This window comes from Metopolophium dirhodum, chromosome 5 (genome assembly GCF_019925205.1).
Source record: "Metopolophium dirhodum isolate CAU chromosome 5, ASM1992520v1, whole genome shotgun sequence".
Lineage (NCBI taxonomy): Eukaryota > Metazoa > Arthropoda > Insecta > Hemiptera > Aphididae > Metopolophium > Metopolophium dirhodum.
Window position 1 is genome coordinate 4,144,458 of NC_083564.1, and position 14,145 is coordinate 4,158,602.

General features: G+C 28.1%; 2 protein-coding genes across 5 annotated transcripts; both read right to left on the reverse strand.

Annotated features, from left to right (window-relative positions):
• Positions 1–7,238: 7,238 nt before the first annotated feature.
• On the reverse strand, positions 7,239–10,876 carry LOC132945513 (glutathione hydrolase 7-like). 4 transcript variants are annotated; one of them, XM_061015288.1, is made up of 8 exons: positions 10,755–10,876; positions 9,641–9,795; positions 9,428–9,579; positions 9,175–9,360; positions 8,932–9,116; positions 8,417–8,641; positions 8,272–8,347; positions 7,239–7,941 (listed from the first exon to the last, which is right to left on the reverse strand). In XM_061015288.1, exons 2-8 carry the CDS (start codon positions 9,701–9,703, stop codon positions 7,470–7,472), a joined length of 1,359 nt encoding a protein of 452 aa, XP_060871271.1. In that variant the 5' UTR covers positions 9,704–9,795; positions 10,755–10,876; the 3' UTR covers positions 7,239–7,469. The 4 variants fall into 4 exon arrangements, with proteins under 4 accessions (XP_060871271.1, XP_060871269.1, XP_060871268.1 ...); XM_061015286.1 differs by lacking the exon at positions 10,755–10,876 and adding an exon at positions 10,491–10,748; XM_061015285.1 differs by lacking the exon at positions 10,755–10,876 and adding an exon at positions 10,491–10,748 and having other exon boundaries at positions 8,272–8,641.
• A 1,493-nt stretch (positions 10,877–12,369) lies between these two features.
• Positions 12,370–13,971, reverse strand: LOC132944737 (DNA-directed RNA polymerase III subunit RPC3). The gene has a single exon (XM_061014218.1). The coding sequence runs from the start codon at positions 13,845–13,847 to the stop codon at positions 12,393–12,395; it is 1,455 nt and encodes a 484-aa protein (XP_060870201.1). The 5' UTR covers positions 13,848–13,971; the 3' UTR covers positions 12,370–12,392.
• Between the last annotated feature and the right edge of the window lie 174 nt (positions 13,972–14,145).

The following is a 14,145-nucleotide window of genomic DNA, read 5'->3' on the forward strand; positions in this document are numbered from 1 at the left end:
CGTATACAACATCAGTTCATTTTTGATAGGCATAGTATGCGAATGCGATATGCGTACAGCGTAAATACTAAATTGCGTATTGGATTTGGATTCAAGAATTTAAGATTAAGAATTATAAGATATTATATTTATATGACCATTAATTATTGTGCAAATAAGTTTGTTGTCTGTTTGAGGCATTGCGTTGAAGTACTGTACCTACTTGTCTTCTGTGTTCTGTTGTAGTTGTCACTTGTCTTGTACAGTAAAGTTGTACTCTTGTCAAAGAATAATAAACTCATAAATAATATGATGAATGATAATCAGATAATATTATAATACGACTATAATAATTTACTATTATGCCTAAACTTAAGAGTTTTTGTCGTTGTAAAAGCGTTTCAACAGTTATTATGAAATAATTATTTTATAATTTAATCACTTTAATAGACTGTAGTCTATCAACACAACATCACTATTCACTACGTAATGAGTACAGCGTACCTATATTCCATGCTGTAAACATGATAGATAGGTACATATGGGTATTATAGTATTAGCCATTTTATAATATAATCCATTTCTTATTACTTTCTTATTAGGTATTCTTATTATTCTCTCTTTATTCTATACTGTACATAAACTGTCATATATTCTTTATGTAATATTATGTCAGTGATTTAAATAATAATAAATATTAATTATATATTTTTGTATTTTTACCCAAATCACTGAATGAAATTTAATCGGGAAAAAATTCCCAAAGCAAATATACTTATATTTATCTACCTATATTTAATTGTGCATCTTAAAATACTCATAACTCGCTCTAAAATTAAAATATATAATAAAAAACTTATTATATTACTTAGATAATAAATAATAATCTTAACTTTACATTTTATGAGGTCGATTTACTCAAAGTTTTAAACTAACGTTATCTACTGAGCGTAAAATGTTTCGTTTTGTAGTGATCCCTCACTGCTCGCTTATATTTTTGAGTTCGTCGACGTTGATGGTTAATGTAGGAGAGAAGGTTGTAGAGAGTCAAGTTGCACAAGTTATATAGTTATAAGTAATTTATTAAAAAGTAATTAATTTCACATATAAATTTGAGGACAGAGCGAAACGCATCTGCCCGAGACTCAGCGTGTGCGTAGTGCAGACTCTGTAGTCTGTACTAAATCTAATTTTACTATAGATTCTATCTTATATTTATATAAAATCTATACGGATACAAATGTACACGGTAGAGTCCAGGAGGTGGATATTTGAAAGGAACCGGATGATTGGCACTTATTGGTACAAATTTAAATAAGTTTTGCAGATATTTATAATCCGTTTACTTAGTCCTTAAATTGCGCTGTCACTCACGGATTATTTTCATAGGTTGTTTTCGCACTATCGTGGAAATGCAAAATGTTTTTTAATTACGCTGCCAAACTCTAGGTACGTACATTGTACGCGGTTCTTGGAATCGTTGAAGACGTTAACCTTCTTGTTGTTGTTGTCCTATCGTGGGAATGTACTTAAAATATTAGTAATACCACCGGTTTACTACAGTTTTTTAAATTATTATTTTTTATTTTTATATTTAAAATGACTTAATTATTTATTTATTATATTACCGTGTTTTTGTGGATACACCGTATATTATTTCAAACAATTTTGTTTTAGCAACTTTTTGATTTTTAAAAATGTGTGTTTTAAGGTGCTTTGTAAGAATTTAAAAAAAAAAGCCCGGACAAACTTCTTTACATTCTTACAAAGCATCCAAAACACAGTTTGGAAAAAAAAATTCAATCCTAAGTATTTTTTTTTTTAATGCGCGTTACGAAAAAAATGAAGTTTTTCATCAATAACTTTAAAACGAAGTTTGTCCGGGCTTTTTTTTTACATTCTTATAAAGCATTTTAAAATACTCATTTTGAAAAAAAAAATTTGATAAATTGGTAGGTTGCTAAACCAGAATTATGCCTATTATTTTACCGTTTCCACTCATGAAATTGACAACTTTTTATTTATAGATCGATTTCGTATACGAGTTGTTTACTGTTTCCGAACAGACGTCAAAATTATATTTTAATAAATAAATATTAAATATGTAAATATGTTTGATTATTAAAAGTATCCAACTGATGCTTTAATTTTACAGTAAAATCTAGTACATTTTTTTACTTGGAGTCGTAAAAAATTACCTCTTACTAAATATAAATAATTGTAGTGTTATTACTTTTTCTCGTCTAGATAATGTTATTACTTATAATTATAAAATTGATAATCTATACATAAATATATAAAAATATGTACATTTTGAATACATTTTATAACTCAAGATCCACCGAACCGATTTCGATAAAAATTTCAGGACATATTAAGATTGATAAGTAGATGGTTTCTGTGAAGTTTGTACGTTGTGGAATAAAATGTTCCGGAGTTATGGCCTCTTAAGTGCACACCTGGCGACATGGCCAAAAACAACAACAACGTCTATACAATTATTTTTATCTATATATATAAATATATAACCCATAGCAACCATTAAAAAACAAAAATTTCTATCGTAAATCTCAAAATTCCTGTTTGAGCACCTACCGGGGGTTATCACTTCCTTTTTTAAATTAGCCTATGACACTCACAAGGCTTTTGTATTAATTGATTATATTAATCCTCCGTAGGTGGAATTAAGTAAAAATGACAAACTTGGTAAAATGTTGATTATTTAGAGTTAAATCATACGCTTACGTACAAACAGCACGGGGTCCGCGATCTAACCGCAGGTAGATTGCCTACCTGATAATATACTGCTGCGAATCAGAACTTTTATTCCGGGCAACAGAAAAGTTAAGATACATTTTGAACACCATACACCATACACCAAATATTAAATAACGAATTGAACAAAGTTTGAGTCATATATAGAATTGGTACATTTAACGGGCAACGAAGCGCCAGCGGGATCAGCAAGTAGTAGTATAATAGGTAGATACTTTAACTACTTTAGTTAAAAAATCATTTAATATGTTTGCATTCAGATGCCAGGAATACGATTAATTTTAAAAATAATAACTCATTTAAAACATTTTAAACATTATATTATTTAATTATTTCATAATTTTAATATAACTGTTGTATTTGCTAAATTAAGATTCTACTTACTGTACTATTATTACTAAAGGGTACCTGCCCGTTTATAAATAAATATTTACATAGCAATATCATATAATATAAATTATAATATATCCCTATTTATCAATATTATATACCTACCTAATAATTATCATTCAAATTTTATATTTTTTTAATAACTATATCCAACAGTAGCTAACAATAGCTACGGACTAGTATTTACACAGTGGTCAGAAGTAGTGCGCTAATTGTAGCGATGATACTTAAGTGGAAGCGATTAACGTATAGCGTCGCTACATCCTGCAATACACCTAATGTAGCCAGTGCCGGATCTAAGTCTCAGGAGGCCGGGGTGCACAGTGCACTACCAATTGGAGGCCTCTTAAAAAAAAATTTGCTCGACATAACACTTATTTATTTATTTGATACGTGTTGTCGTATTGATATAATAAATAAACTAAAAAACACAACATTTAAATACCATAATTTAATAGGTAAATTATGAAATTATACATTCACTATTTCACTCACTGTTCTCATACTTATTATACTACGCTTAGATATGATGTATTCTTCTATGCTAGTATGGTATAAATTAAGAATAAATATAATTAATATGATATGGCTGTATATTCTCTATATTGTCCTAAAATGAAAGGACACAAATATGAATCAGGTATAATTACCTGAACTGAATCCAAAATTATTCATCAATCCTTTATATTTTTTTAATTCATTGTTTTCAACATTTTTCTCTGTCTTTTAGATGCACCACTTTCAAATTGTCTGTTAGACATGTCTTTTACAAAAGTCAATAAAAGATAGTGTAGGTACCTAATTTATATTTTTAATAAGCAAATGAAAAATTAATATAATACAGCAGGTACGCAAAAAATAAAACTAATTAAAGTATAAAATAACATATCCGAAACCAATAACACTGCATCAAGGCATGTTCGTAAATCATAATCCGTTTTAAATCCGTTCTTAATCTTATTAGTTTGTCCAGCAAGATACTGCACTAGCGCGACTGCGCGAGCCTCTGAGATTAAATAAATAGTACGATTATACGAAAACAGTATACGATGCATACTAAATATAATTAATGTGTATACAAATAAATATGTAAAACAAACATTAGCAATGATAAATAGTATTATCTAAAATTCAAACCATCCAAAATAAATGGTTGTCACTTGTCAGTAACATCTTCAAATAATAAAATTTGTTAGTTTTACAAACAAAGTTATAGCAAGTTAGAAAATTTAGGACTTCAACCTGAGGCCCCTAATACAACCTTGGTCTTGAGGCCCCGGTGCAATGCACTCCCGCTAAATCCGGCACTGAATGTAGCGATATACTTTAGTTTTCGGTTAGTGTAAGGAAAATTTCCATTATTTTGTCACTACCTTCAGCCTATTTGGTAATACTTAACATGGTATGATAATTATTATATGTATTATAATAATGATGAGTATATTAATGCATTTTTTCGATTAATTCTACGATTAACTTGCAAAGTTAAAACCCGTTCAGTGACAAAATGTGAAATCAGTACAAACAGCAAACTACCAATTTTCAATTGAAACATTTTAAAAAAAAGTAGCGTAAAAGTAGTGCGCTACATTTAAACAATAGCGTTAGAAACAGCGCACTTCATTTAAAAAAAAATAGCAATAGCGACAGCGAGCTACTTTTTTGGGGGAGTAGCTGTATTTATCGTTAGCGCGCTACAAAAAATCAGTAGCAGCGTCCTGACTCCTGACCACTGGATATACCAATAACTAATATCTTGTCTTAGTCCATGGCCATCGTGGGTACTGGGCACGATTTAAGATATAAGATATGGGATTTTTTTTCCTTGATTCCTATAATCAGTATAATCATAGATAATTTACGTAATGGCGGTAAAAGTGTGATAAAAGTAATTTAAAATTTTCGAAAATAAACATTAGTAATTATAGTTTATTGATTATTAATAGTAGCGGAACTGGGTAACCTTGTCGTGTCCAGTCCTGTATATCTTAGTCCGTGATATTTATCTAGATAAACTCAACACTGCTAAGAACTAGACACTAGTTGATTCTCTCAAAATAAATCACAGAGTACCCAAGTACAGAGATTTCATGTTACACTTTAAATACACAAAATTCTAAGTTGATGTTCCAAAACGTAGTTTTTTTAATGTATTATTTATAGGATCGAAGTCCTCCCAATGTTAAACTTTTAAGCCCATTTAAGTATATACTAAGACTACAACTACATCCAAGCCCGGATTAAGGATCAATTGGGCCCCGGGACCATAGACAAGAATACTGCCCGGGACACCATACACCCCTTTCAACTTTAACTTCAAAATAATTGTATCATTACGTCATATTAACGACTTTATATTATTGTATAATTTTTTACTATACAAAATATATACAGGATATATTATCTCATGTCATTGTACGCGGCTTCAAGATGGTACTTTAAAGAGGTAATTTTAATACCACGGGAAAAACCACTGACAATTTACAAAAAACCGCTAAAAATGGGATTTTTAATTTCCAACGTTTTGTTTATCACCATGGAAACGAATAAAAAAAACGTGTAAGTGGATGTCGCTCTGATGCATAGTAGGTTACAAGTGGGACAATGTATAATGGATTGTATTAAACTTGAATTCAATGATATAATATCATAGTATAAGAAAAATTATTCTGAGCGGAGATGGTTTAACATTCTGGATTTTTTAAATTTTTATTATTTATTATTAGTCTAAGTTAAATTGATATTATAATATTATAATTTTTTATTCGTATGTTGCTACTATGATAAACAAATCGTTAGAAATTAAAATCCCATTTTAAGCGGTTTTTCGTAATTTGTCAGTAGTTTTTTTCGTGGCATTAAACAACTATTGAGAAAATCGAAAAATTACCTATCTAAAGTCTAAAGTACCATCTTGATCCAATTTGCTAAAAGATAAGGTACTATATATGTTGAAATCGAAGCACTCCATCAGGTAGAAATTTTGTATACAGAACTTAAAAAAATAAAAAAATAAACACCATTGTAAAACCATAAAAAAAATTAAAAATAACGACTAGTTATTTTGTTGTAATTTATAATATTAAATCAACATATAGGCTATAATAAAATATAATAGCAATTTAAAATATCCATACCGATGAACCGTCCCCACTCAGAATCGTTTTTCGTATACAATGATAGGATATCATTGAATTCAAATTTAATACATTCTATTATACAGAGACCCACTTGTAATCTATTGTACAGTAGAGCGACATCCACTTACCCTCTTTTCATTTTAAACTGTATTGGACGCGTTAAAAAATATATTTTGGGGATAAATATGGGCCCCGGGACCGTGCCCCCCTCAATCCGGGCTTGCCTACATCCAAGGACGCCAGCAGGAATTTGTCAAGGGGAAGGAAAATATTTTCCATGCTACATTTTTTGTCTTACTAACCTATTAGTGATAAAGTATTTTTGTGACATGTTTCTTTCATATAGACAGGGAATGTAAAAAATATTTGAATTATACGTAGATATAGTTAGTTAAAACTTAATCTTACAGCATTAATTTTAATTAACTGTTATGTAATTTTAAATTAGTAAATACATTTTTTTTAATAAATAAAATGTTACCGTTGATTTTATAATTTTAGGTAATTTATAAAATTAAATATTTCTGGCTTATTCAGACATTGATACCAACTTCACAAGATATCCCACCATCACTTAAAAAGCATAAGTTTCTGTAATTAAAAATAAAATAATAGAAATATATAATTAAACATGTTACTGTCTATGTACTTAGATTTAAAAAATAACTTGAATGTAATACTAACTATGTAACTCAATTTGTTAGTCCAAAAATTAATCTTTTTTTTTTAACTATTGCATTGATTCTTGTAAATTTTTTAACAATTTGATGAAGTTTAAATACTAATATATAATAGATATTAGTCATTGATGTCAAAAAAAAGATTAATCAAAAGAAAAAAACTATGAAATTATAATGTTAGTAATAAAGCATTATATTAATAATATCGAGAATATTGTAACTTATTACAAGGACTGTAGGACAATATGATTTGTTATTTAAGAAAAATATAAAATTACAATTACTCATCATATATTGATAATAACTCTGTAACCCCACACTATACCGATTAACAATCAATTATATTTCAAACTTATTACAATAAAAAAAACATTAAATATATTAGATCTTGTACATTAATATATTATGTATTTATTATATATAGGCCCGAATAAATAAATATAAATTTTATAGTATAACATACAAAAAGTTGCTTAACATTTACTTAACAATTAATTTTTGTATACTATAAAGAATAAGATTTCCCAGATCCACGAGAATCAGAGAAAGCAACAGATTTATCTCCCTTTTTTTGTACTATATTAGAAGTAGGATAAGGCAAAGTTGCTTCAGATAAATTAAATCCAATACTTAACAATAGTTCTGAAAATTGTTTAGTTATATTAGTTGGATATTCAATTGCAACATCATTATTTTTTAAACGAAAACGAGGAATATTATTAACACTTAATATGTCTTGTGGATCTGTTTTTAACATTGATAAAAGTAATTGAGTACCATCACGTACATCAGCAGCACCTGAGATTAATCTTCTTCCACATATATTTCCTGTTTCTACAGCAATAACTGGTAAGTACAACGATGTTACTCGTTCTGTTTGATTTATCATATGATCTTTAAGATTTGAATCCAAAATATTATTCAATATATAACCAGAATTAGTTAAAATATGGGATCCAAAAACAGAACCAAGACCACTAAGAAACAAATTAAAATACAAATCTGAATAAATATTTTATCGAATAATATCTTAAATAAAATATCTTAATCTAAATTATATAACGTTATGATTCTAAAAAATTTTTTTTTAAATTATAATTTATTTTCCATTGTTTAATCTATATTAATATCGCAATGTTAAATGTTAAATTTTGAAGTATTTCAACTTGCTTCACCTACCACAAGCTATGCTTTTGGGGAGGCATCATAAGTTGTATCTACTTTTAGTTTTGGTTGTCTCTTCATGTTATTATATTATTTTGACAATTAACAGTATATTATTAATATAAGTAATAAGTATTATATACCTTATAATAGTTACATAAAGATCAAAAGCATCTGTAGTAGAAGTTTGTAATCCTGAATTTTGATTCCAGTTATCTCCTAAACCAATACAAATTATCATGAAATATATTAAATAATTAATACATTTTAAATGTCCAAATTGCGTACTTTTAAAGCTATTCAATAATGATAGATCTTCAACATTTGTATTAGTATTATTGATTTTACTTAATACTTCCAGTAAAATTGGTCCTCCAGTACCATTATTTGAAGTTATAATGCAATAGTTCATAAAATTTTGTTTTAATACTGGTAAAATAAGCGGTTGGTAACTAATTACATCATCTGGCTTTAAGGTAGGCTCCAATTCTTTAGACATTTCTTTATAAAATTCTTAAAAAAAAAAACAAAACAATATTATATTTAAATTAAATATTTTTTATAAATATTTTCATATAGTTAATACCACACTAATATAACTTTTGATTCACATTTCATATAATTGTATAAATATTACATATATCTATTTTACATTAAAACAATTACAGTACCAAGTTTAAAATAACTTAAGTACCTTATTTTTATGATTCATCCGTGGGAACACATAAAATATACAAGTTCTACTAACATGATATAAAAGTAACAATATTATTAATGTAGCATCCTTTTTTTTTGTAGCATACCAATGGGTCCGTGTAAAGATATTGAGGTGAGAGTTTTTATAAGACCATTTGGTGCTTTAACTATTTGACCAGGTGATCTAGTTGATACCGCGGATAACCAACGTTTAAGGTTATCGTCTTTAACTAACTCAGTGGTATTCTGATTAATTGCTTCAAGTAAACTTTCTGTAACAGTTATGCCCATCCTGAAAATAAATACAATAATTTTGTATAAATAAATTTAGTAAATTGTGTCTTTCTTACTTTGCCAGGTTTATGGAAGGTTCAACTAGTGTCTTCCAAGGAAGAATTCCATATTTTACATTAGCATAAAACAATCCTGCTAAAAAACCTGGTACTCCGATAATATTATGTGAACTATGTGTAGATCTAAAATCAATTGTATTTCCTGTACCAGTTCGATGATCGTACACCACCATAACACCACTTCTAAAAAGATAATTAGATAATTTAAAAATAATTATATAGTGTTCAAGTTATATATTATTTTACTTGCCCTCCTAATCCTGAAAGATGAGGGAGTACTACAGAGTTGCATAATGCAGCAGTAATTGCTGCATCAACTGCATTACCGCCCATTTTGAGCACATCAATTCCATGTTGAGAGCATTGATCATTATCACTTGCTACATTTCCATGAGGTACTAACTTTCAAGTTAATATGATTTTAATTTAATTTTTAACTACATATATTTTAAATTTATTATACCTGATGTGATCCATAATGAATGTGAATTAATAAAATAATTAATAATCCAATGCAAAATACCATACAAAAACCTACAATTAATTTAAGTAGAGCTTTTTCATTGTTATTTTTAGCATAAAGTGGTGTCTTTTCACAACCATCATGATCGTATACAGCTGAAATTATATAAAGTTCAAATATAAATAAGTACATCAAATGAATATTGATTTAAATTTAATTATGGATAAAATTAATTTTAAATAAAAATTATAGAACTAATTATTGTATAAAAATGTTTAATTAAATTTTTTTCAAAGCAATTAAAAAATATAAATACATAAGTCATAAATATAATTCATGAATTAATAGTTATTAATAGGACAATATGCATTACTAGATCCAATTGTGCGTAACAACTAGTTAATTCATAGTAAAAGATTTTTTTTTGAGTTTAGGTGAAGATAGAAAATGTCCATGCCAAACTGGCAACATTTAGTATTTAAATATTATAATAGGTATGCATCATATTCATATAATAATAATAATAATATATTATTTTATTAAAAATATAATAATCTGGTTTAAAATTAAAATTATTTGAAACAGCAATAAATCCTCTTGTTAATACATAAATTAGGGATAAAAGCATTTTAGGTATTGATTCCAAACTAGTAGGTAGTAGGTACAGTACCTATTAAAATTAATTAAAAACAATTTTTAAATTTTTTTAATATTAGACTATCTGCAGTTCAAACTAAATTGTATGTAAGCTAAAAGAATCAAGTACTAAAAACATTTTTATATTCAATAAATACAGTTTCCAATGGTGTAACAGAGATAATTGATGACAATCGACAAATTAAACTCATACATTGACTGGAAAATTTATCAATAGTGTCGTCATCCATCGTAGACTACTTTCTCACATATCCGTCTTAATATAATTCTTCAAAACAACAATTAGACAGATAATTGATTTAAATATTTAATTAAAAATTGAATTAAATTGATACATAGGTATATAATTGAAATGTGATCACAAAGCCACGACTGATCTCCACGAAATACGATTTAGCCCCGGGTTTTCAGTAGTTACTAGTTAGACATAATAATTAGAAGTATACCGTACACGTACAATGTCCTACTACCAACTACTACATAGATAAGTGACTGTTGGATATGTTTGGCAGATAAAGTTTTGATTATGTTCTTAGATCATATACAATGGATGAAGCTACTTTAATCATTTGCTGTGTCCAACATAACCCCCCACTTATTAGTTATTTTATAGTGATTGTTGGCGAAACGCATGCGCAATAACTCGTTGTACCTTGAAATTAAATGGGTAATGGGGGGTTATGTTGGACACAGCTCGGTATACGAGAAATACACACATGGCTCCATCCATTGTATATGATCTAAGGTTATGGTACTTGAGAATTTTAATGTACTACCACCATAGAACAATAACCCATGACTAATTAAATTTGTCATGCTATCACCTATAATACTCTATGCCACGATTTAAGATATATCGGATATCCATAGATAATATAATATGGGTATTATCCATAGACATATAATAGAACTATTATATGTCTATATTATAAATATAAACATTTTTTGTTATCAGTTTTATTTTACAACCATCTGGAAATTCGCTAGGCTAAATCCCATACAATATGACTAAAATTAGCTTCCCATTGACATAATATAATTAGATCTATGTCTTGTCTATTGCCTATGTTATCATTACTCATAAATATCCCTTTCATATCATGTCTATGCATAGTCGCGAATTGACTAAATATTTTGGGGGGAGTCAAGCCCTCCTCCCCATAGGCCATATTGCTTAGTACTACAGAATATAAAAATTAGTACTAATTACTAGATTTTGAACTGGGGGGACTAAGCCCCCCCCTATTTGTGCCAATGTGTCTATGGCTTAACCGGTTTAAAAATTATCCTGCAAATTATAATATTATTGTCCCAAGTCCAAACATCAGGGTGCATTTTTATTCACACCAGTTTAGCCTAGCAAATGTCTATCGTGTTGTGTACTTGAAATTCAAGAATCAAGGTTTAGAGCGAAATTGTTAAATCTAGTTATATAAAATTTGGTTATATCCATGACTAAATAAACTTATCAAAGTTTAGAAATATGTTGTCTTTAGTCTTAGTAGAGAAGACGTGGTTCAATTGATTAACATATACATCTATAATTCATTATATTTATAAAAATATTTGGAAATGTATTCTGTATTCAGACAGTATTGGATAGCAGCATTGATTAAACCTAATACTATATAGTATTTATAATCAATGATAATTTCATGTTAAATAATATTATATCATTAAATAATAAATAGTAAACTTAGAAGGAAACATCGGTAAAAAAAATATATCTGGGGGGGGGGGGAATGCCCATTTACCATCCTTTTCATGGTCTTATAATCCTATCTAAGAATATTCTAGTCAGTAATATAATGCTCTATACTTCAAACATGATAAAATTAACAAATTTCAAATTTGACTTATGGGACACCCCACATCTATCACAATATATTATTTATTATTCACATTTTATAGTTTTTGATATTTTCAAATGTAAATTTCACAATTTACTCATTTTATTAGATCATTTCTATTGATTTAGGAATGAAACAAATTTGTCGAGTATTTAAATTTAAAGTAGCAGAAAAACATTTATACATACAATTGTTCTAAAAAATAATTTACAATATTTAAAATACAGTTATAAAACCAATAACATTTATTTAATAGTTTCATTGTATCGCTTGTAAGAATGGAATAAAAATAAACACACGTCTAATCTCATAATGTTTAGCTGACACTTGCGCAACAGCCTGTTTATTGAGTCCAGCAATATTCGTTCACTTGGTGAAAATAAATTGTCCATAGCTTCTTCGAAAAAATCCTTGTCGGCTTCTTGTTTATCTTGTAATCCTTGAACCATACCATCAAATCGAGCTTTATTTTTTAGTAATCTCTTATTATCTTCACAAGTTTTAAACTTCCACATCATGCAGTTCCCAATCATTTTTAATATTTCTTCTGTTAATTCTTGATGTAGTTGACGTTCATTTAAATGGTACAAATAAAACGATTTCCCATCATTTCGACCTAAACGAGTATTTGGTTTTCTTAATTCTTGAACTTGGAGGTAATTATTCATAAATAGTTCAGATGTTAATGTTTTTGTTTCACGGTCTGGTATTAAAGCAGTTTGTTGGAGACGTTCTAGTTCAAGAAGTTTGTTGCTCCTAGTCGCTCTGAATAACCTTGCAGAACTTTCACCAAACTTATAGCTTACTACTTGGTCCATTATTGAATCATTTAAACAATTTATTATCTGTTTAAAATTAACAGTAATATTACACATTGTACCATAAGATTTACATAAAAATTTAGTAGGATCTTCTTCTATCATTGTTATATATTCTAATAAATAATTATGACCAACAGATAAATTACTTCTAATTAATTGCAATGATATAGGGTTTGAAACTGGTGCACTACTGTCAGCACATTGACTTAATATTGTAGACATTACTTCACCTACAATTGTATCATCAAATGTTCTCACCACAGCATCTATGATGATTTTATTTCTCATGTCTTGATGAAACTTATTAAAATTGAGAGTAAACAAAATTTTTTTCTCATCTTTTTGATTTTTTGATGGTGGTGTAAATATTTTATTTTGTTTAACTTCAGTCCAAACAACATATGTAGGTGTTCTTTTAAAATATTCATTTCTTATTAATTCAATAGCTTTTTCCCAATAATTATTGTACAAATCATCGGTTTTATTTTGTAATTTAATACATTCACTAACAATTTTTGATAATGAAGCTCGACCAAGACAAAGTAAAGTTTCAACAAGTTCCTCATATTGATTACCAAATTTCCTCTTAATAATTGATAAATATTTTGGGTACCTTAAAATCATTAGAATATTTTCCATATTCAATTTGTATTCTATTTGTACTGAGTGGACATTACAAATTGCCGATACAAAATTGAATTGCAATAAAACAATTATCGTTTCCTGTATCAAGTGCCGAGGATATTTTCCATCCAACATGGTACTCAAAGTTATAAGGGATTTCTGACCCCATTGTAAAGGTTTTGCAATTTCAGAAACGTCTTGACCAAAATAATCACGCAAAATAGATGTACAAATTCGACAATAGTCGGATGACATGTCAATATTAATTCAAAATACTTTTAAGATAAACACAGACGAGAAACTACCACAGACCACAGTAATTCAGTACCACGATCTATGACTACGATACGACACGATAGTACACCACGGCCTGCTATAATGGCCTATAATTAATTAGTAGCACGATTTAAGATAGTACTATCTTGTGTTTAGTAGTGATAAATACGATAAATACGACCATAATCATAGATAATAGGTGATACCACGGCTGTTAACGATATTAACAGAAAGTTAACCGCCATAACCTAAAAAATAAATGTTGTATTATGTTTTG

Coding starts and splice junctions, on each gene's coding strand:
- LOC132945513 (XM_061015285.1), bottom strand. CDS start 10,527: ATGGATGACGACACTATTGATAAATTTTCCAGTCAAT. Junction 9,580..9,640: donor TTCATTATGGATCACATCAG/GTATAATAAATT, acceptor TTAACTTGAAAG/TTAGTACCTCATGGAAATGT. Junction 9,361..9,427: donor CATCTTTCAGGATTAGGAGG/GCAAGTAAAATA, acceptor TTATCTTTTTAG/AAGTGGTGTTATGGTGGTGT.
- LOC132944737 (XM_061014218.1), bottom strand. CDS start 13,847: ATGTCATCCGACTATTGTCGAATTTGTACATCTATTTTGCGTGATTAT.